The sequence below is a fragment of the Paralichthys olivaceus genome, chromosome 12, assembly GCF_024713975.1.
Source record: "Paralichthys olivaceus isolate ysfri-2021 chromosome 12, ASM2471397v2, whole genome shotgun sequence".
NCBI classification, from domain to species: domain Eukaryota; kingdom Metazoa; phylum Chordata; class Actinopteri; order Pleuronectiformes; family Paralichthyidae; genus Paralichthys; species Paralichthys olivaceus.
The window spans coordinates 21,495,261-21,520,147 of record NC_091104.1 but is presented as its reverse complement, the minus strand read 5'-3'; the positions used below and the strand labels follow the sequence as shown (position 1 = coordinate 21,520,147).

At 39.0% G+C, this 24,887-nt stretch overlaps 1 protein-coding gene across 2 annotated transcripts in view; it reads right to left on the bottom strand.

The window, feature by feature from the left end:
• Positions 1–24,887, bottom strand: part of alk (ALK receptor tyrosine kinase) — a 340,767-nt gene that overhangs the window by 66,577 nt on the left and 249,303 nt on the right. For both annotated transcript variants that reach the window (XM_020084757.2, XM_069535974.1), the window contains exon 5: positions 8,968–9,101. In XM_020084757.2, the coding sequence (XP_019940316.2) occupies positions 8,968–9,101 (134 nt within the window). The remainder of the gene's footprint in view (positions 1–8,967; positions 9,102–24,887) is intronic.

Genomic DNA, 24,887 nt, shown 5'->3' with positions numbered 1-24,887 from the left:
TTGTGTGTAATATCCATGAATCAAAGCAGTACACGGTGGCTTTTCTCACCCTTAAGGCTTCTTACATGACCAAAACTACTCGTCTATGAAACTTAGTAAAAATTGTGACTGACCAGTAATATGGAGTGGCCTTGACATGAAAGCATCTGCCCCATAGGCAGCTTGGTTGTGGTGAGAGTGTAGCCTTTGTTTTGTTCAACACCATTAGCATTATACCAGAGAGCTTTGATTCTTCAGTGTAAATGTATCCTTGATGTTTCACAGTTTTGTTTTGGTTTGATGAAAGTGGAGCATCTGAGTAAAAACTCCAAACACTGTTGAGTGTGAAAATCCCAGGAGATCAGCAATTTCAGAAGCAGTCACACTATTTCGGACACCAGCACGTGATATCATCCTGTCAGGAGCTGGAACTGTCATAACAACGGGTTGTCATAGGTACACGTATCCCCCCATGGACCGACTGTGGCCGAAGGGGTTAGAGCTGTCTTCTAACCCTGTCACCGCTGACCTGGGCCCTGATCTGCATTACAAAGTGTCCTTGGGTAAGATACTGAACCCCCAAGATGTCCCCTTCTCATAGAGAAATTGCTGCCATTCAATGGACTGTATGAATGTGTGTGTGAATGGGTGAATGGCATTAACTGTACTGTAAAGTCTGTACCACTTGTAGAATGAGGGAAGTAAAGTTCATAGAATAGATAGTCTTTCTAAAAGAGCACCTATATATCTCTGTAAACGGATTTAGATAGAACAAATGATCATATTATGTATATTACATTATTTTATCTAAACATTTAATGCAGGAACGGTGTCCGCCTCAGAATCTAATGAGATTTAAGGTTACTGTGTGTTTATGACTGATTTCCCTTCAATGATGCTTTAAGTGCATAACATCCAGAAATTCTCTCCTCCCTGCCAGGTCAGGGTTGATTTAGACATCTGTTCCATTTGGCATGCGTATGCTGGGAACACTCCACTCGGTGCCCTGGGCCATTTAACACTTGCTCAATATCTTAAAATGAAACTGCCAGATTGCCTTGGAAAAGTGCCTGCAACAGAAACCCAGTTTGTGTTGAGGGGACGCTGCTCGGGGAAAGGCCTAAGGCAAGAGATTAAAGGTAGAATGTGATGAGGCTTATCCCACATAGGGCTTTGTCCTGGCAGGTTGTATTATCTGTTAATTGATGACTTGTGTTTTTTACTTTACTTTTTTTTTGTAATTGGACATTCTCTTTGGGATAACAATGTGACCTCCAACAGGCTTCCAAAGGGACCTAAAAGTATCCAGTGCCCTCAAAAGATTCACAGATCTTTGCAGTAAAAAGACAAAAAATATCACATCAAATTATCTTCAAGTAAATTTGGCAGGTAGGTGAGAACTGCTGATTTCCCTCAAGGCTCCTAAAGGCTGTGGCCAAAAATTAAAGAGTGCCTCCTTTTAACATACTTTCCCTAATGTACTTATGAAACAAAGTATCTGATAAAATTACTTTTTAGTTCTATTCTTTTTACCCAGGCCTTCAGGTAGCACTTATAGAAAAAGATCAAAAAGAATGAATGAATTGAAAAAAAATGACCTGTGTATGGAAATAGTCTTATACCTCTTTTACATCAAAATTAAGAGATATATGCAGGTTTTTAAATGAAAAAACGTAATTTTTTGACTCCTTTCCCATTGCAAGTTGAGAAGCTTGCATTTCTTCCATTGTGTCACGTTAAACATCACAAACACACTGACGACTAAGGTGCTCTCTCACCTCACTGTTTTGCCAAATTAGCGTGTTCACCAAGGTGTCTCGTTTCCAACACTGTGGATCGGAGCCATAGACAATAAAAACCTATGTCTTCTGCAAAGTCATTTGACCCAGGAGTGAATACAGATCATTTGCATTCCCATTATCATCAAAAGTCAGATGTTTGGGTTTTTTTGACCAGTGGAAAAGGGACATGAAAAGTCTGAGGCCTGGTTGAAGTATATACTTTACAAAATGATATTCTGCAGAATGGATGGTAAACAGCAAATTAACATATGAAGAGACTTATTATATAAAGAATAATACCAACATTGATTTTTTCCTGGAAAAAGGACATTATGTTTTCATTGCTGTTTGTCAGGATTATGCAAAAACTACTTTATTGTTAAAACCTAGTTGAAAGGTGTGGTATGGGCCAAGAAAGAACCCATTTACTTTTAGAGCAGATCAATTAGGGGGGTGGATCTAGGATTTATTTTTCATCTTCTTTAACATTGGGAGATATGTTTACGCTTTTTGACATTTTTGTGAATTTCTCAAAATAATCATGCAGAGAAAGAAGAGAAAAACCAGGTAAACTAAGAAGACTGATATCGATGAATGTGTGCATTTGGTGTGGCTTAATTGAATTTAAGGGGACTGTTGGACCTTGACTGAGATATAAGCTCCACTGCGTGCCATTCTAGCTCTTGATCAGGTTGTTTTATAAGTGCAAATTCAACATCCGTGTGCAGTGAAAGTGATGACGTACCTTTCCGATACTTTGGAAGTGTATCTGCTCCCATAAAAACCTTGTTAAACAAAGTGTATCGTTATAAAAGTTAAACTTTACAATATTGAAAATGGTATAATTACACCTTATACAATAAAAAAGTATGTGATGCTTAATTATTATATCAAGTGTTTGTTTCTTTTTTAGTTTATACATGAAAATGACTTCACATCTGTTGCTTATGCCCTAAATTTGATTAAATACTATATTCCACCGCATTTATGTTTTTTTATTGAGAGAAATAGACATTTTATCACTTGTTCTGTTTCAGGAACACTGTTTGATTTTATTTCCTAAGGGGCCTGCACTGTGGCCTTGTTTTAATTTAACTTCTGGTACAACGGGGGATTCAAATGTCAGCATGAACTACTGTACAATTCATTTGGCAAAGGTGAAACTAATTTCTCTTGTAGATATAATATTTTATTTTCATTTGTTGAGAATCCATTTAATGTTGTCAGTGAAGAAGAGTTACCTCATGGGTTGGGGAGGGGGCAGATAGAGAGGTGAAGGGAAGCACTGCTCTCTTTTTAAACCTTCTATGTCTTACTAGGAATACACTGAGTTAATAACACAATAAAATAAGCCATAATCACCAGTAGTTAATGAAGTTTCAAGAACAATACACACAAAATCTCTTAAACCTGACTGCCAGTCTAAAGGAACATTTCACCAAATAATCAGCCCTATACTGCTTATTCCACTACATCTAATGAACTGAAACAATTACTATTATGACACAAATATATTGATGCAACCACACATACTGACTGACAGCATATGACTGACTGAGGTAAATGTAGCAGTAACTTCACATGCAAGTCTGCAAGTCTTGACACTCAAACAGCCCATTGAATTTATCAAATGTGTCCTGTATGGAACTGAATTTGGCCCTCTATAAATATAGACACACACACACACACACACACACACACACACACACACACACACACACACACACACACACTAACCTTAACCATCACAATTACACGCCTAACCCTTATCCTTACCCTCAACTAATCCTATTTCTAACCCTAAAACCAAATTTTTACCTTCAAATCGTCTTTTAAATTTGGGTCAGAAAGTGAAGAAGAGACAAAATTGTCTCGCCATTGAAAATCATAAGGCTCAAAATATCAAGTGAATGATAATATAAATGAAAATCAATAGTAAGGCAAAAGTTTGATCCTCCAACGGAAAGTTTTCCAAGAATAATACATTTGATCATCTTACATTTATGAGAGAGCTGATGTTTCTCTACAGGACTGGCATGGAAACAATGAAATCAGTTATCCTATTCTTGCTCAGTCACTGCGTCAGTGTACAACATCCATAAAAGCTTTTTCTTGAATTCTGACATTCTTTTCATCTTATAAACACCCTCACTCTGTTATGACAGTGTGGGGGGTTTATCTCTGTCAAAAATCCAATCACCTTGGGCTTTTTACCCAATAACACAAACTCCAGGGATGAGTTTATTTTATTCATGCAGTCAAAATGAAATGAAATTAAAGGCTCATGCTGGAGATGTTCTGCGTATTTAAAGCAGAGCCCCTGCACCAGACTTTGACACTGAACGGCTTTTTTCTCCAAATCACCATCAGCCATCCATCCACATGTCCAAAAATCTGTCCACTCCACCGGCTTTCTCTGAACCCATTTCCCTCATTGCCTCTACAGGGCTGTGTGTGATTGATGGGCCTAGGGACACCCTCACTCTGCTGTGTACCTAATCGCAAAGTATAGACTCGCTGTTATGCTCCATTAGGGGTCTGCAGCAGCATGGTGTAATGGTTAGGGAAATGGGCGAGGGAAAGGGAAGGTCACTGGTTCAAATCCCCATGGGGGTTCACTGCCACCGCCTTGTCGCCAATTGGAAAAATGAATTGAGACAGTTTGGGGGGTAATGCATGAGCACAAGTACAGAATATCCTCCTCAGTGGACAAACACTGTTATAACTGCAAAGGCAAATGTGACCTTCTACCTTGTCACAGTACCAAGTCAAAACTGCTATTGACACAATCTAGTAATGAGCTTGTCAGTCAACACATTAGTCTGTGTTTACTTCCAGGGGAGAGACAGTGGGATTTGAAGAGTGACAGATTTGCTGCTCCTGAATAATTAGGTTCTCTGTACAGCTATGCAACAACCGTCAGAGAAATACTGGTAGAAGGCGGGATTCTAACCTCCTGTCGGGAAGGATGAGCACCGCAGAAGCAGCCACACAAGTCACTTTAGGGGCAACAAATTGGATTGCTTGTTGGCCCTGTGACTGATGAGTTAATTAAAGTGGAGGGGTATGGAGGAAGAAGTCAGACACTCCTCCATTTATCGATTGAGTAATTGCCACCTCTCTGCTCAAGGAAACAACTAAGAGGGGGGAAATGGTCAGTTTTGATCTAGTTATCTATATATATATATATATATATATATATATATATATATGTATATACATATCAGTGAGTGAAGAAAAGTTTGACACAGTGTCATGACAGACGTGCCCACATGAAGATGGAATATATATTTATTATGAGCACATTTGGGTCAGGAGGCAGAGCGGGTCATCCACCAGGGTCAGCATTTTGATCCCTCTCTACTGCATCCTGCATGCTGACTGAACCACAACATTTCTGCCTGCATGGCTATGAGAGCTGTGTGAGAGCAGTGTGTGATAGAGACGATGCTGCACATAGATTCATTGTATAAATATGTGTATGAATATGGCACAAAATTGAACTGTAAAGGACATTGAGTGAATATCAAGATGAGAAAGGCTTTTTATAAAACCAGATCATTAACACTTAGGGGTTCTAAATTAGGCTTTACTCACAAAAATCCATTGTGCAGCCTTCTCAATTGGAAAAACATAACTTTATATGTCCACAGAATTATTCTTGCCTAAATTAAAACTTCAAATTACATCAACAACATTAATGGCACTAATTAAGGGACTGGGAAAATAAAGCAAACAACTGTTTTTGCCAGGGATTGAGACTGAGAGTCTTAATTGAACAGCCTGGCTTCGTGTTCCGTGCAGGGTAGGATGGGAGGTAATTTGAGCCCAGCCTTGTGACAGGTGCTGAAGGGGAAAGTGGGGGAGGTTTAGAACACCGCGAAACGTGGTGAGGCCGCACGGTGAGTGTGCCGAGACGGATTAAGGCTTAGTTTGGGCGTGGGATGTGTGCAGTGGGTGTTGTGTTGGGGACTCAGGTGCTGCCTGAGGACAGTACGGCACGTCTGCATGTTTTTTTCTCTCTGCTAGCCACAGCTTATGTGCCGCCTGGCAAAGAGGAACATAGTGAACCCAGAGAACAATTATACACTGTTCAACAGAGTCTGGATTTGCATGAGCAATAGAGGCCGCTCAGCTCCGTACTTGCGCTGACGGAGGAGACAGTTAGACAAACAATCACTGGAGAATCATTAAGGCTGGAGTGGAACTGATGCCGATTTGTTTTTGTGTGTTTTGCTTTGTTGTGCACTTTTATCTGAAGCTTTTCTTTTGTGCAAAAGTGTTCTGGTGATCGTTTGGGGAAGTGACTGTTCTCTGAAACCTCACTTTAGGAAGGACTTTAGCACCAGAATATTGATTAAGTTTATGTGAAAGCTCATAATTGAGGGTTAGAGTAAGAAATACAAAATGCATGTGCATGCAAGCTCCATTTGAATTCCCCTATCTCTATCCTTTCAATGATAACTTTTCCATTTTCCACACTCACACACATTCATTTACATATTTGACAACCAAAACCAAATCATGTAATGGGGAAGTCGGGCGTTGCCGATTAGTTATCAGGTTGCCAGTGTCAGCCAACTGTGAGAAACTCATCTGCATCAATGATGAATTGTTCCCTGTTACTAACTGCTCTGACCCGTCCTCCAGTACGACCCATTTGAATTAAATTGAAAGAATTAGTGCCAGGAAAAATGTTTTAAATGATTTTCCTCTTTCATTGGAGACTAAATATTGACCGAGCATAGAAACTATTTCACTGTTGCAGAGCTCAAAGAGACTCACCCTCTATAAAGGTGAGGAGATTAAATTTGCTGCACTGTGGGCATCGCTCTGAATTCACAGAGGCCTTGGGGAACGATCACCTATTTTTAAGAAGCTCTGTATGGTTTTATAGGAAAGTGCAATCAAAAGCCCACTTGAATGCTTTCCAGTATATGTAGCATAACAAGCAGTGGGATAGAGTGGACTTTAAAGAAGCAATGCACAACACTGGTCCATCTGTCAGTCCTTTGTCCGAACGAGCCGCCCCAAATCTCTGGTAAGAAATTAGGGCAACTGAGGATGACAATAGTTGACAGGAAGGGGAGCAATTATTCACGTAACAAGCCAATCATATTCCCCGGTGTCCACTAAATCCAGGGGCAGAAGTTTTGCAACTTTGTTCAAAACAGGAAAAACAAACTACACCAAACTTTTCAGAATGTTTCATATTCCTTGTGTAAAATGACTTGAAAAGTTAATAAGCTCAAAAATACAGCCACATGTTCTATGTAATTATCTATGGTCTAATCAGTGTAATTCATGAAATATATTTCTGGTATCCCTGTTTTTTGCTTGAAAGTGTAAATGCTAACAGCTGCCATGGGACTGAGGGTTGTTTTTCAAGGAGATTGGTTTTATAGTTCATTCTGTAAGTTCTTCTCTGTAGTGCAGATGCAAAAAAAAAACTCTTTCCCATGAGCCTCTACAGAGCATTCTTTAACATTTTACACTATCTAATGAACGTATTTACTGAAGAAGTCTGAATGCAAATACAAATACATAACTGCAAAACCAAGTAAAAGAAGGTAGGTTTGTAGGACAGTGTTGTGTAAGCAACATTATATCACATTATATCAATATAGGGATCTCTTTTGAACACTGCTGCCAGTTTTAAGATTTAATTTAGTCCATAATAAGCAGCTACTGGTGGAGCATTTCTCTTGGTCATCCTTTACTTGATTATTCCTTTTTATGTTCAGCAGACTTGAACGCAGTCTGGTAAACAAGTTGGGTAACTTTTCCAGTTGAAGCATGAAATTAACTCACTCACAAGATCATCCGTTTTTCATCATGTCGCATTTTTGACAAAGATGACGATGATATCGTCTATTTAATACATCTGTATGATTTCATACATGTACAAAACTGCAGTCTGTTCCATTAAAACATCTTATGCTTGGTGTGACATTGCGTCCCCCTCTGCCCACCACACATCTGTCTTAGAGGAAACAAAGCTTTTGTCCACATTTCCTTGGAAACACACACTTGAAATGTGTAAGCAAAGGGTGCTGTGCTTCTGCATGTTGCGCAGGAGGAAATTGAATCAGTTATTTTAATCCAATTTCAGCAGCTTTCCAGGTTGACAGAGAAGGATATTATTTCAGTCTCGAGCAGTCTACGCATTTCATTCATTCACTCCGCAACATGGTGTAATGAAGTTAAAAAATCACTGAATGCAGCCGAGCCACTTCCAGTTCGACATGTTTAAACTGCTTTGGCAACTCGGCTGCTCTGCAGACATGTGAGACACATTTAGTCTGCACACATTATATCCAGAGACTGTGACAGGAAACACTCACTCACACACACACACACACAACTACTAAAAACTTACGAAGGCTCCCAGGAGTTATCACATAATATCTCAGTTTGTACTTGTTTACACTACTTTATGTAAGATCAAGTAATTCATTAGATAAACCAGATAAAGTAGAGCCTCACATCACAAACAATTATTGTCAAATTTTTGAAAAAAGGTCAGTGCTGGCTGTGGTGCGATGCTCAGTTTATAAATATATGAAAAATATAAACCCATGCAATGGTTTTGGAGGATCAAATAATATTTGTATAAATCCTTTTTTTAGACTTGTTTAACTCAAATTTGATCAAATATAAAATGTGTCTACATTAGGAAAAATGCAAATTAGTGAATGAGCAAAAATTTTGAATTCTGACGATTGCATATGTCATGACAGATGTACTCAAAAGACAGATGTTAAGAATGCACTGCATGTTAATTATATGAATTATGAGCATGTTTTCTCTCTCACACTGAACGGAGCAGATTTGGCTCAGTAGTGAGGGAGGGTTGCCCACTAGGGTCAGCCTTTTGATCCCTGTCTACCCCATTACACGTGCTGAGACTGAAGCACAAAGCTTCTGGCTGACGGCTGTGAGAGCAGTGTGTGAGTAATGTGTGTATGAATATGTGAATGAAATCTGGACTGTAAAGCACTTTGAGTGGTCATCAAGGTGAGAAAAGCTTTATAAATACATGACAAACATAAACCCATGCAACAGGTGTGATCAGAGAATATTTGCACTGGATAAATCCTTTTTGTTTATCTTCAGCAAACAACTTTTAAACATCCCTTTTTACACATTCATACAAAATCATATATTTCACAAAATTAGCCACATTCACACAAAAGTGTCAGCTTACCCATGGTGCAGTTGGTGGTGAAGTGGGGCTCGATGGTGGCCGTGTCGTCCTGCGGGATCCGTTGATCGTAGCTGGCTGAGACCCGAAAAGGCGATCCACCATGTGTGCCCAGGGTGAGGTGGACCACTGCCCAGCTGCCAAAGAGAGAAAGCAGGAGCAGGATCAATGCAAGGAGCAGACACCACGGCTGACAGAAAAAACCACATCTGCGGTGGGGGTCGGGGGTAAGGGTGGCGCAGGCCTGCTCTGACTGAGCTCCTATAGTTTCAGAGGGGGGACTGTCCAGAGCTTCAGCAGAAGCTGTCATCTCAGCTTCCTCGTTGTTTTCCATTTTGGGAGGATTGCTTTCTTCTTTAGCCTGGTGATGCATGGCCCACCCTTTGAGCCCACCCAAGATTCTCAGGTGCCAGGTGGTGCCTCAACTGAGAGTGCAGAGGAAGGCTCTATGTGTAGACTTTAAAGCCAGCAGGTGTGTTGAGGGTCGAGAGACAACAACACACTCAGGTCAAGTTGTTGTGTTGAGGCAAGCTGCAGTCCAGCGGTGAATGCTGTCCTCCCTCACCCAGCGGCTGGCTTTGTGTAGTTCAACTGTCCCTAATTTTATTAAGCAAATTGTACTGATTTCTCTTTGGCTCCGAGCTCATCAACAATCACTCGCTCTCTCTCCGCCTCCCTCTCTCTCTCTCTACCCTCCCCCTGTCTCTTGTCCATCCCTTCACTTTTACATACAAGTCATGACACACATGAAAACACTTTGATTACCTGCTTCCCTGACCAGAGAGTAAATATGCTGCTGCTCACCATACACACACTCACACACAATATACTGTATGTTTGAATGCATCATTAAAATGTGTGTTGTTATTCTAGATTTGCTACCTTTTGGCTGCTGATATCCACACTATCGTGCTGTGGCAGCACTGTTTACAGTAAGTGTCCAGTTTGCAGACATTTCACATCAACACTTCTATAAAACAAAGACAGTTTGATGTTTGAACATTACAATGTTTCCACTCGGGCTCTAAAATCCCAGATTGCCATGTAGATAACATAAAACAGGGGCTGCCTTCCTTCTCCCTCTCTACTTAAATAACTATAAATGTATTTAATGGGAAAAATATATATTTCTGCATGATAAAAAATTACAACTGAATGGCATACAGACACTGAGACTTCCAGTAGTCAAGTTGCTGAATGCTCATTCCAGCTCGGCTATGACCAAGATTTCTTTGGCAAATTTGGATGAGGCGGATGTGTTTTTAGATGTAATTTGGCATTGATGTAATGTGAAATAAAATCAACAAAGGGAAAAAAAATTTCATAGTAAATCATGCCAACAGATTAGGAAATGTATTTGTGTACAGTGACAGATTTGTCAGCCAACATTTCATCTGTTCATCTGCTCTTTTAGCTTTTTTCCATTTTGCTTTAATACTTACAATAAAGTTACTTCTGCTTCCTGCAGCTATTTAGATCACAAAAAAAACTATGCAAACCATAATATCGTAGATAAATACACTACACCATACTGACTGAGCACCAAAAACAAGAAATAAATTAAATTGCAAGTCAGATTTTGCTTTTTCTGGGGTTGGCAGAGACGTAACTGGAGGTAAAAGGAAAGAGAATAATGAGCTCCTCTTAAATTAACAAAAAACAAACATGATTCCAATTGGATGATGAACTTGTGATGTTTTTGTGTCCAAGTAGACAACTGTGCTATAACAGATTTATAATGCAATAATCTGTGAGCTTGTTTTGGATTTCTTGCCCCTTTGTGGGCACAACTCAAATAAAATAGACCTACACTTGTCTTATCAATGACCTGTTGCATCTCAAGATATCAACTTATTGAGAAAGGACTCTTTCAGTCATTATAAGGACACAATTATTTTAAAGTGCCAAGGCTATAGTAGATCCATCCATCCACCACCTCTATTTATCATTTGAGGGTCACGGAAGGGCTAGTGCCAATCCCAGCTGACATCAGGTGGGAGGTCTGACAGGTCACCTGTCTGTCACAGGGCTACTTTCGTAGGTGCAGTAGAGAACTGGGTTTCAGAATGTACTGAAACGCTCCCATGTAGTATCAGGTTTTACCTGGATACAGTCCAGACATAGAGAGTACAGGAGCACGAGAGAACACCCGTGTTCAGGGTTAAGTAAATATCATTTTGTGTCTTTCTTTTAGTTGGATTAATTTGATGGACAGAAATGTTTTTACTGATTAAACTATGATGAAAGGTCAATATTCAAGAGCCAGGAGCAACAAGTCAGTAAAATCTTCATGAGTGAGATTCTATAATTTAAATGTTTTGGATATTTTACCCTGCTTCAACCCTCAAAAGGATAAGCACTATAGATGATGGATAGATGGATGGATTTTGTATGTCTGGCTCTACTTCTTCCTGTACATTGAGGCTAATGGTCTAAAGCCTGTGGAAAGATGTTCTGCCAGCTGCTGTTTGCTGGAGAGGTTGTGATGCTCTACCTTCTGCTTTAAAATGATCCAAAGAAGCAAACTTGGGACATGAAGGTTATATTTTTAATCTTTTCTTAGGCAGTGTTTTTGGGATCATGGAACTTGTTTTCCTCTCCTACCAAGCTTCTTGAGTCATGTCTTCACCAGTATTTGGTTATGCAAACCTGTTTTTACACTCTTTTACACTCATGCAGCCCTGTCATATCAGGACACTCACTGTTCCTGGCCAGGTCCACAACAAACATGCTGTCCCCCATCTGATCCAAACAAATTTATTTTGGGTTAATCTGAGCAAAGAATGTCCTGCCAATATTCATCCGGCTTATTTTCATGTTCAAGCTTCATCTTGCAGTTTTATAATTTTTTTTGAGTTATGGCTTTTTTCTCAAATGTCCCTCTCATGAATTGGGCATCATTTCGCTCAGTCAAAAGCATCAACCTGCTGTGTGTGACATTATCTTTTGAGGATGACCAGTTTACCTTGTGTTATTGGTCTTCCTGTACATCCTGACCAATGCTGCAACTGTGATTTTTCAGTTTAGTGTGTTCAACCTGTTTGCTTTTAATTCTATATATAATAATTCGATTTAATTCAAATGTTTTTTGTTTGATGGGGTTTTGAACTATTCTACATTTTAGCTATATTGCAGTATTGTTGGATATTGTATTTGCATTCAACATTCAAGAGAGTTGCCTTCTCTAATAAGATGTATGCAATCTTATTATTGTTTTCCTTGGAAAAGATTTAATATCAACAACACCAGGGTGGGATAGTTTCACCTAAGGTTCTAAGCAGCCACAGCCCACTGATTGCAACGTTATTCACACAGATCCCAGCAGGTCTCTACCTTTCGATTATGACAAGTACTCTGGGAAATAGCAAACAGTCTGTGTTTATTTTAGGGTTTATTTTGTGTTTTGTTTGGAGAGAATTGTGCTTGTAAGAGCACAGCAAATACAAATGCACACAAAAGCCCACTACACAAACAGGCTCTGAGTTTTTCTGATTTCCCCAATGTCTATGCTCCGACTCCAAAGGCTTTGCATTACTACCTTTGCCAGCTCCCCCTCTTATGTTTTTGCTTTTTTAGATGTTGTATTGCCTTTCCTCTCTCACTGCTGTCACCTCTCTCCAATCCCTTTTTACCAAACACTCCTCGCTCCGTCTCTGTCCCGGTCCCTTCGATCACATTTTGCTCAGAGTGGAGGGGAAGTGTTGACCAGATGGGAAGTGATGTTACAGCACCACAGCACATTGCTACAGAACAGCTTTGCAGTGTGGGACATGCTCCCTGCCATATCCTATAATAGAAAGGAAATGAAGTCCAAGATAAGGGCCGTCACTGTCTCCTTGATAACCTTGAAATGATTTGCCAACTGTAATATACACATGGTGTGGCAGAGGAGGCTCCAGCTCCGCTCAGGGCCAAATTTAGAGATGTCCCCTTTGTTTGAGTGAATACTCAGCATGACGATGATGGGATTGTAATTTCGTTCATCCTCTTTTGCATGAGATAAATGCAAACATGTCCAAAGCACACAAGTGAGTTCTTAAATCTAGATTGCCAAGGATGAAAGTGAAATTCATATTTAAATAAAACAAACAGCACAATCTAAAAAAGGGTAAACAAAGGAGCTTGTGCTTGGAATTGAAAATGCTCAATGTTCTGATAATAAATGGACAGAGCTGTAGTGCAATTTAAAGTGATCAACCTGAGCTCCATCTTCTCACAGTGTAAAATTGTACATAAGTCTCCTGGACTAGTGAATTAGTTTTTATATCTTATCACGCTGCGTCTGTGCCTGCGTTCACAGCACTGATTAACTGAGCAGTGGATCCGAGCGGAGCTGCCAGTGCACATCACTCAAACATTTAAACCTAATTAGTAGAATACCATGCAAGGCACAGTCCTAAGTATAGATAAATAAAATGAATGATGAAGACTCCACATGTAGGAATTAGATATACATGACTAATCTGAATGCAGATGCTGATAATTCTCATTATGGTCCTTAGTGTCCAAATGGTCTGTTAGTTATATATAAAAAATAAAAAAAATCACCTGACCTTTGTTCAGACTCTCCCATGATGAGAATGTTTTGTGCACCACAGAAAAACAAAACAGCTCATGCCAACTAATCCTTGTTGTCAATTGACAATTCTCTTTTCATAATGCTATTCATTTATACTCCCTTAGTGCCCTGCTCAAGCTAATGTGACTCTTTTCATTTTCATTTACTGTATGTGTAGCGTACGTGTGTTAGTGAGGATGTAGGATGCTTCTGTCCTAACCACATTAAGGTTTGTTTGTGTAGTGGCTTCTGGTTTGAATTAGCTGTGAGTCTCATTCATCAAACAATACAAAAACATGAACACGGACAAACAATACGTGAAGTAGTTTGTTGCACAGTGGTGATGTTTCCCAGAAGCTGTGAGACTCTGCTGGACTCACAGGTTTAAACCGTTGACTATATACAAAGATGGACAACCCGTCTCCACTTCCTACAACTATATGGAAATAGACCTAAAATATCCCAGATATTGCGAGGTCCCTTCGATACACACGCTCGACCAAACATGGGTCAGTCTAACTAATTAATTCCAAACTTACAGGATCACAGGTCATCTAAAATTACAGAAACAATCTTTTAGAATTAGCTATATGACGTTTGTTTTGACCTTTTACTTTGGTCCATCTCCTGCTTTATGACATAAAGAACAACCAGGCAGATGGCAGCTATGTCGTCCATCTTTATGAAGAGTTATATTTTAAATGTGTATTCTTCTGCTTCAGTACTGTTTTGAGGACAGAATCAGATTTATGTCCTGAAATAAAAAACAAACACAAAGAAAAATATTAGACCAGCATTGGCTGCCTTGTGAACTTATTGTGTATGTCCAATGCTTGGGTATTTACAATGTACTAAAAAAAAACTAAGCTGAATATGTATTTTAGTGGTAGAGTGAATATCAACTATAGTAGAGAAAACTATTTCCCTGAAAAATAAATGTAAGTTGTTTGTCTATGTGAACAATTGATTATGAGATGGAAAGAGGGTAGTGAGGGCATCCCATTCGTGTGTCCCTTGTGTATTCATTGGCCCTGCTTCAGCGATTTTCATCACATGTTGTCTGGGTTGGATACTTTTTCGTCACTGCCCTGATTCAATTTGCAGTCTGTAAATTGAATCAGAAAGCTAATTAGAAAACTAATATGAAGAAAATAAAAGGGAAAGAGAAGATATAAGTTGAATTCAGCCAGGGGGTGTTGTAGGACAGACAGCACATTGTGGAATGAAGTCAGTCCTGCAGTGAGGCGGAGTGGGAAACTGTTGGACAATAGTTACAGAGTGTTTGGTCATGTTTTGCTGAGAGCTGCTCTTTGTTTGTGTTAACAACGCTGACGTTATGCCGGCTATATCCATCTCACTGTAATTTGATAGAGTTTCATTTCACTTATGAAAGATGATGCCAGGTATGGAATTTTACTGATCGCACGAGTTGCAATGCACAATACATCCAGAATACAACTTAAAGGGGAATTCTGGTATTCTTCTTCCTGGACCCTATATTTATATATGTTGGTATGTGTAAGCAAATTACACTTTAGAAATCCATCCAGTAGATTGCCTTGTGATCACCAGATTGTGCTGAATATAACAGACTTTTAGGTGGATCCAGAATAACTATTTGAGGAGAAAAAGGGAGTTTGTAGCCACTGCTGCCATGTTGCGGCTGTCGTCAGAGACAATCTACTTAACTGATTCCAAAATGTTTCTACCATTCATTTACGCACCCACGTTAATTAACTTAGGGCCTGCCTTCAAAAATACTGGAATCCCTCTTTAAATGCAGTGTGTGGAGACTTTTACACGTAGGAAAGGTTGATTTATGTATTTCCTGTCTTGATAGAAAAACATGACTTTCTACCTGAAATGCCCCCAAAAAATATTTTAAAAAATCTAAACGTGTCCTTGTCTCATCCAAATGGTCCTCTGTAAAAAACTAACTGATATATGACAAAACACTTTACGGATGTGTGAAGTGCATGAACTGTAAAAGGTTTTCAATCATGCCAAAAGTCCATGCACCCTGTTGAATGTAACTGCAGTAAAACCAAAGGAAGTTGGAGGACAGAAATGGAAACTGCTTTACATGGTAATGGGATTTTTTCCCTCAAAGAGACATTGTCATAGGTTTCAATCATTTGGGCTGTTTCAAATTGAATAATTTTTTTGTGGAGGAAAGAGGAAATTGATAGAAAACGATGCTGTGTGTGTGTCTTGGTATGTATAAAGGTAGCAGAGGTTAAGGTGTTAGGAGGTGGGTGGGGTGCAGCTGTGATTGCTGTTCGATCAGGATCTCTTCTTAAGCCGCAAAGAATCTGACAAAAAAATGGTGTAGAGCACGACAGGCATAAGCCAACATGTCAAGAGACGTGCAGATTAGATTGAAGAGGCTGACATGGCCAAGCTGAATGAATGTCACTTCTCCAAACTAAACACGACACATCTGAAGGCTATCTGTTGTGAGAAAAACCTGTTTTGAGACTTTTACATGATTTGTTTTACAGCCAAAAACTGGGAAATGCACTCATGGTGAGCATCGGCTATTGTGCATTCAGTTGAGTCACACCTGAATACAGCTATCTTACGTTTCAATGCTAAGAAAATTATTCTGAGACTGAGAAATGTACAATTTGCCAAGAGCAAATTACAGAGGATGAAAGCAAAGCCAACCAAATAAACAACCCCAGATGAAACGAGAATAGCTGCATTTCCTGAAGAAAATACGTGTGATTGCTGCGCCTGCTGCTGTTGCCTTATTTTCTGATATTTTCAGCAAATGGTTCCGCAGTCTTGTTATTTCCCTCTTGCATTATTGATGCACGAATGCAGCTCACATTACCCTGAACAGCCTTAATAGGAGCAAACTTATTCTGAAAAACATAAGAAATAGTTTTGTAACCGGGCACTTGGTGATATTATCATTAAAGTTTTTGTTGTTTAAAAGTTTTTGGGATTTTATTGACACATTTAAAAGTAATACATCATTGACTACAAGTTGTATCGAAGTTTTGATATATCGTGTACATCAAGTTTTTCCCAAGCTAAAAGCCTGGTGATGACATGCCATCACTATCAAGGAGTAGTTGCAATTTGCATTAAACAAGTTGATTTTAATTGGATGAAGCATTTAAAGGTCCAGTGTGTAAGATTTAGGTGAAATGGATCTATTGGCAGAATTTTCATGTAAAATAATCCTCACGATGTTTTCACGAGTGTGTTTCATCTAAATTGTATAAATTTCGGTTTTCTTTACCCCAGAAAAGGCCCTTTATATTTAAATACTTTATATTTACATTGAGGGGACCCTCTTTACAGAGGCCTCCATGTTTTTTACATTAGTCCAGACTGGACAAACTAAACACCTTTTGAGTTTTTATGACAACTGAAGCTACCACAGGTTCTTTTTCATGTTTGGAAGGAGAGGGTGAGGTGAGGGGTGTTCAGCTGCAACATGCAACTTCAACACTAGATATCACAAAATTCTACACACTGTACCTTTAAGAGTTGAATTCAAGATAAGGTAGAATTGGTTTGACCACAAGTACTCAAATCAAACATGTGGGCAATAGTCAGCTTCATAGTCATAAGTATCGTAACAAGTTTGTTGCAGCTTGGAAGAAAGTCTAGGCAAAATTTGTAATGGCGAAAAGTTTTTGTAATTATATATTCAACAATAGACCCCAAATTCTTACAAAGCTCCTCCTATAGTTAGTTTTGTTATTTTGTCTTCCTGGTGCCCTCTGTCGTGTCTGATGTGTTTTAAAAATAATCCCATTTCCTTCTCCAAGTGGATCTTTTACAATGTTGGGGTTTGTTATCTCAGCCTGCTTTGGGGATAACCAGGAGTCTAATTATGGGCCTTTGTTTTAGTTGAGTTTAGTTCAGTTTTTAGGCAGTTTAGGGATCGATGAGCAGAGTGCAACAGGGATGTGTGGTTGGCTCAGTGGCCTCCTCATGTATTGTGTTTGTCCATTTTGTGTATGGTTTATTATTTTGTTTAAGATAAAGCTGTTTGTTTTCGGGGCAACTCCAAAGTCTTTGTGTTCTTTTCATTCTTGAAGGTCCAGTGTGTAAGATTTAGGAAAAAAGAATTGGCACCAATTGAATATAAAATAACACTAGCGATGTTTTCACTAGTGTGTTTCATAGATATTTTATTAATTGTTGTTTTCTATACCCTAGAAGGGGCCCTTTGTATTTAAATACTTTATATTTACATTGAGGAGGTCCGCTCTACGGAGTCCGCCATGTTTTTTACATTAGTCCAGACTGGACAAACTAAACACCTTTAGAGTTTTTATGACAACTGAAGGCTTCTACAGGTTCTCTGTCATGTTTGGAAGTGGAGGGTGAGGTGAGGGGTGTTCAGCTCCCACATGCAATTTCACCACTAGATGTCACTAATTTCTACACACTGTACCTTTAAGCATTCAGTTTAGGCTTTGTTTGATTATCGAGGCCGTTAAAAATTTGGACTGGTGGTTAGGACAGGAGGACTCTATTATGATCGGGATTTCACTCACTTTCACCACTGCTCTTTAAATGTTGAGTCTCTTCATGACTTCAACTGAATTATGTGAACTATTGAGTGTATATAAAGATGGACGACATGACTGCTCCCAAAAAGTGAGGCTGAATCATCTGGATTTCCTCCTGGTGGCTGCAGTTTAGTTCATATAATATCATATATTTACATTTGAAGAAGTGGTCACCATTTACTTGAATTGTATTGGATTTGGCTGCAACGTTGTTTATCCACGAAAACACATTTTCCTTTTACTGACAAAATACATATTATATTCTATATAGCATAAGGATTATAATGTTTATCAACAAGTACAGGCTAATGCTCACTGGGTCATCATTCATTGAAAATGATTTCAGTGTTATGGCCGATAGGGGCCGAAAAGTCTGAAAAGGATAAATGAAGATGATCCTGAGTTCTCAGTGCTGATCAGCAGTTGACATCTCATCTGCGCTCCGACAGCAGTCGGCATTATTTTATTAGATCTTCAATCTTTCAGTCAAAACTCTTTGCCCGTGCTTAAACAGCCCCTATGTGGGACCCTAAAACAAGTAAAGCTTAACAACCCACAAATGGGGCGGGACAATTTCATGTGTCACCACTACACCTGGCACTCTGTTGGTTGGAAAATGTTGAAAGACTTGTTCCACAAAAAATTTATAGCTAAGAGAAAGATTCCAAGTGGAGATAAAACATTTCATGCGTGTACAGAAGTAGCGTGACCGAGAGGAAAGGAGCTGAAGCTTGAGCGAAGGAAATCTGTCCAAGCAGAAATCTGTTGATGCAGTGGCCTGGAGCCTAAGACAAGTTTCCCTATGGGACAACAAAGTATACCTTACCTTACCTTCCCTTACCAACAGTACAAGTGCACAGTTTGAACACAAGAAGAGCAAATCTTAGCCCAAAAAGGGACTATTTGTGAGCGAGTTTTGAGTGCATTACAAATACAAAAAGTCCTGCTCTAAAAATGAAAGACCACGCTGTTGAATAAAAAACATAAAAAACCTTAATGTTTAGAAAAAATACAGCAGGCCATTCCACCATTATGATAGAAAAACCAGGGCAGGCTCGCCATCTGGATGAGTGGGAGTCTTAATGTAGTTTGAGCTTCAGTGTGGGTGGGCAACAATAAATAAACAAATGTCACACACTGTTTGATTCTTTTTAATAACACTGATCAGCCATACAAGTGTGTTTGTGCAGTGTGGATATAAATTCATCACATCTTATCCCACTAATTTAACTGTGGTTCTTTTGTGACGAAAGCTCAGTTTCATGGGCGAGAGGCTTTTCGTGACTGGCCAGTCTCCGTCATTTTCACAGGCTACTGTTTTTGTCCTTTCTCAGGCAGCAGCTGTTAAAACTGATAACATGAAGTTATTTATCCTGTAACCTCTGCTCTCTTGTATAGGATGAGAGTGGTGTCTCTCTGTGGGGAATGCTCTCTCAACAGTATCCTCAGAAGCCTCTGTATCATTACCAAGCCAACCTGCCTACCCCCAAAAAGGGATAGCTGTGGCGTCACTCACCCTTCAAGATAAGCCCACCTCTCTGTCAGCATATAAAAGGTGGATACCCCTGGTGAGACACCCGACTCATAATATCAGAGAGGGTTATAGGATAACTGACTTTGACTTCTCTAAAACAGTCGTTTCAGTGTCTCTCTATGGGGCTATACTGACTCCTCTATTGCCAGATACGCTTATCTGAGCGACGAGGTTCAGTCCACACTTTTTGAAACCCAGCTGACTGCAGTATTGGTTTCTTCTGGAGTCACATCCCAAAACTGGGCCAGTATGTTGTCTTTTTTTGGCTAATAACACCCAGCCCAGCTGGAAGCTGCAGTTCTTTTTAAGTCATATTAATTACTGACACAACTCAGTGGGAGAGATTAATTGATGTGCTTAGCCTGTTTAATACACTTAATTCATGACACTAAACAGCTGAGTAGGCCTCCTCAAGTATTCCTGTCAATACCAATGACTTTATTTACAAATGCATGACATGAGAGATCCCCAGAGAGAATAGATGTGATCATTCTAAAATGTTTCCACTGTGTTGGTTTCATATTAAAGCTACTTAAACAATCTCACATAACGTTAACGTTACTCTTTACCTCAGCATGCTAGTGTGTTCACCAGTAACTAGGTTAATGTCATACAACACAGAGAAGCCCTGTTTTCTCCAACAATAACATATCCAACCAGAATTTTTCATGCCTAGAGAATTGTGAGGCAAATTTCACGCCACCAAAATTCTAGTACAGTGGAAACCAAATTCATTGTGTACCATGAGAGCCAGTAACAACTGTAAAAATAACTTGATTACCATCCAAACATGTATGAAAAGACCGTAATGAATAATGAAAAAGATCTTGTTGGCGCTGTGGTCGGGCTGTACGCACTCTGACAGTCCCTGGGCCATTGCCCTGGTGCCGTGCATGACTCCCTGTCTGCACCAGTTACCCGCCATTGTTCTGATTGTGTGAACTGATTAGAAATGAGCTTGGCTTTATTACATTCCAGAAGTGAGTCACATGGCCTTGCTCTCTCTTTCTTTATCTAATGTATACTCTCTCTTTCACTCTCACTCATGTAAACATACCTGTCTCCTAAAGTACCAACGTAATTCAGTCGGGACCTTTAAAAGTACCATGTTCGGTATCCAACCCTACTCCCTCGTCGCGTCTGTGCAGTTGTGAAACACCTGCTCTCAGATTCCAACTCAGCAGTTGAATTTTTCTTCGTCGCTTGTTTTGTCCCCAAACAATAGAATGCCAAGTGTAGTGTTGACAATTTGACCCGCCCTTGTTGTGGGTGTGTTAGCTTTGAGAGTCCTGTACAGGCAGTTACTTTAACCGAGTTCATGCACCCCCCTCTCTTCATGGCTGTATTATTATATTGACTTCCCATCATGGAGCTTGAATAAAAACTGACGACACCTTCATGGAGCAGGAGTCTAGAGCAAAGCAGACACAAGCAGCGGCTATTTGAGCTATTTGAACGATTTGTGGGCAAGCGCAGAGTTTTGAGTGAAAACAATTACAAAATCTGAATGTGAAACCAATGAGTCCAAAACTAAACATAAAGAGCCACATTTACATTAAATACAGCTGAGATTGACTTGTGATTGTTCAGGTGGGTGTATTTTAAGGACACAGCCCATTTGAAGCTAGTCCTGATAACCAGTACAAGATGGTGACAACCGGATCAGGGATATACATTTATCAATTCACAGAGATCAGAAGTAACAGTAAAAAATAAGGCAGTTACATGAAGATGTTTAACGATTGATGCAAAACACTAAAGAATGACTTATGACCCCAGCATGACAAGGGCATAATCACATAATTCTGGTGGCCTAAAATGAATTAATTCTGATAATGCTGTGTCTCCCATTGAACGACACGGGATCCTGCACAGTTTTCTCACTGGCAAAACATGAGTCTGCATGTTTTAGATAACACAGCAGCTAAGCTAACACACCACAGGGATGAAGGTGACACACACAAAACCTTTTTTCTTACTTAGTTAAAAACAGCAGCCACGTTGACTTCACATCTGCTGAGTGTATTCAGAGTTACCTACACTTCAGAAATAGCCTCTTCACAACACAATCTCTTATACAAACAACAGAACAAACATCAAACTAAAACACAGGGCTCAGATAATGTGTCACACTTTTGTGCTGATTGAAATATCACTGCAGATTTGAGTTGGTAAATTTCAGGGCTGAGAGCATCAAAGAAACAAGGAAACACGTTAACGGTGCCTGTGTAGAAGAATAAAAACTACCGTCTCCGCTTCTCTTCACACAAATGTAGAACGTCCAAAAATTGTACTTTCTGGCTTGAAAATTACAGTGAGACTGATATTAATCTTGTCATTAATCACAGAGCTCTCTCCATGACTGATCCTCAACTCATTTGTGTTTTCTACTTGTCAATGTCAAATTAAACTGCATTTCCAATTTAGTAAGGCTTCTGTTGTACCTTACAAGGCGAATAAAGTGTGGAGGACCTATATAAATGACTCATTTCAGTGATGAAATCTTTGCCTCTCAGACAAACTGCTATGCTATTACAAAGATGAAAGACATGGGGGGAGAGATCACATGGCTCCTTGCCCTTTTTAATTATGACCTAAATTCAATTACTTTACTACCTCATACTTTACAGAGCCACAGGAAATTGCTCCAATAGAGTGACAGCACTTGTGATTAAAACATGTTCAGTTTGTAACATAAAAATGCTGCCGTTGGAAATGGATGATGGCTCAAGTCAACAGGAAATAGTTACCCTCTTCTAACTGACTAATTTATCATGTGTCACAAGACCACATCACATGTTACATGTGTGATGTACATGTAAAAAAATGTGGCTCTGGTATTTTCCCTGCAACAAGAACATGGGAATGATCATCAGACTGCTGGACAATGCACTGCAGACAATTTAATAACAGAAAGTAATTGTCGTACACATTGCAAATCTATATTCTTAGTAACATGTATGCAACGCTTGGTGTAAAGTAAGCACACAAGTTTGAATGATTCTACTGGCAACTTGATGACTTTTTGAAAAATATTTTGTAGGTAAGAAAAATCAGGAAAGTAGTCACTTCAGCAGTGTCTGAATCCATTTTTATTCTTGATGTAGACTAGCCCTGGAGGCACAACAGACCACTAATCATTATATGGGGAGATGAATGCCAAGATGCTGGCAGCCCTCAGGGCCTGTTGATGATATGTCAGTGGTATCATCTCGAGCATCGCAGCTGACGACAACTGAAAACGAAGGCCTGTATGACATAAGACCAAGGCATAAGACCAAAACACGAACCAAGACAACACTCAGACTAAAATAATGAGATAAAGATTAAGACCCTTCCAAACTTTCACTTCAATATAACATAACTCAGTGGTATGCAACCTTTTTGGCTTTTAGGATAAAGCAGTATTTTCTCATGAATCCAAAACATTTCATTTTTAGAGGTCTGGTGAGGTTAAAAAACTATTGTATTCTGAACAATGTTTTTCTTTCTTATGATTCCTCCTCAGTCAATCACGTCCTGATATGGTTAGATTTACCTTGTCACGTCTTGTGTCAAGACATACAGTAGCTCACAGTGGAGTTAGGTGCACAGAGCTTTATGTAGAAACCAGCCTGTGGAAGGACATCATCATGTATGAATATTCAATCTTGTTGATTCAGTTATTAAAAAAAACAATGTATTATTATATATTATTGATGAATAGAGATGGGATATGTTGGATGAACCTTCAGGAGTATTTCTTTGGTGTCAAATTAGGAAATACATTTACCGTTTCCAAGCAGTTTGGCAAAACAACTTCATTAGAAAAGAAGACACCAGAATAGTGCATGTAAAGTAGGCTAAATGCTTTCAGCTATATGATGGTATCTGTATGATAACTTTCTTTAAACTGAGGTGCAAATTTATTCTGCTCTGTTCAAATGTTGAACTTTGCCTTAAAAGCGATTATTTAAGTGGTACTTTCGTGAAATCCTTTGGCCTGAGGTTATGTAAAAGGAATGATTTCCATGTAAAACTAAGTCATCACACAGTCCCTACTTGGTAGTAGTAGGGACTTCAAGTTGAGTGTATTCTCTACAGAATAGGACAGGTTTTTTTCATACAACATAGCGCAGCCAGATAATTAGCTGATCAAATGGTGCAGCTCAATGTCCTTCAAAGAGGCTGTGACCTTAGCTTATGGTGACATCACATAAAAAACACAAATTTTCCATATAAATGTTGACATTTTGTTTATTAATGGATTTTATTGTCTATTTTTATTACTATTATAACTTTTATTTAAAATGATTACTAATGTATTGCATGTTCTGATATGTAACTGTTATGGAGCTACTATGCACACATGAAGAATATGTTATTGGTTTCATACAAGCTGTTTTTGTAACCTTGAAACCTGAACTACTAACAACCTGAATTTCTAACTGAATTTTAAGAATAAATAAAATAAATACAGTAACATATAAACTAGAGTTACTTCCTCATAGTTGTAAAGTTGCAGTTTATATCCATGTCTATTCACACACATACACAGTTCAGAGGACTTTGACGGAATTTCAAAGAAGGTATTAAGTGTCTTTTTATTCTGTAAGATAATTGACAAAATATAACAAACAATTTAGGACCAAAAGCAAAAGTGCAAACCATATTTAAGAAAGACACAAAATGATACTCATGCACTGGGGCTTTTGTTGGAGCTTGACACTGTTGGAAATCATATCTTGGATGAATAATCACATTAACCACATCATGTAGAACAAATGCATGATCACATTTGAGTTGCTCTTGTGAGCGTAACTTTACATTTTATGGTCAAATCCCCATTAATGTTTATATTACCCCAGAAAAATGAATGGATCCATCAAGATAATTGAATGCACTCCATGACACAATCACAGTGAGTAAGGGTTAACTCCAGCAACATGACTCTTTTATGCCTTTCACCAATCTGAATGCAAGCATTAAAGCTTGCCATAGCAGGAATTGCCCATTTAAGTGAACAGCACAATACAATTTTAGTGTCCCAAACTCTGCGTGCACCACTGCTTTATTGTATCTTAGATGGGAGGTTTATTCTATTTGAATATCTCCAGTTGAACATACATCCCCTGCCCGAAAATCCCATATATCCATTAAATGAATGAAATGTCTGTTTCAAACATCCTCAACCATTTGAAAATTTACTTTAACATCAAAATGTGTTTTTCTGTGGCCCAGCCAATGGTACAGCACAGGCAAAAAAAGATTATATTTTTTGAAATGTCTTTCCTTGTCATCCAAAATGTCTTGAAGA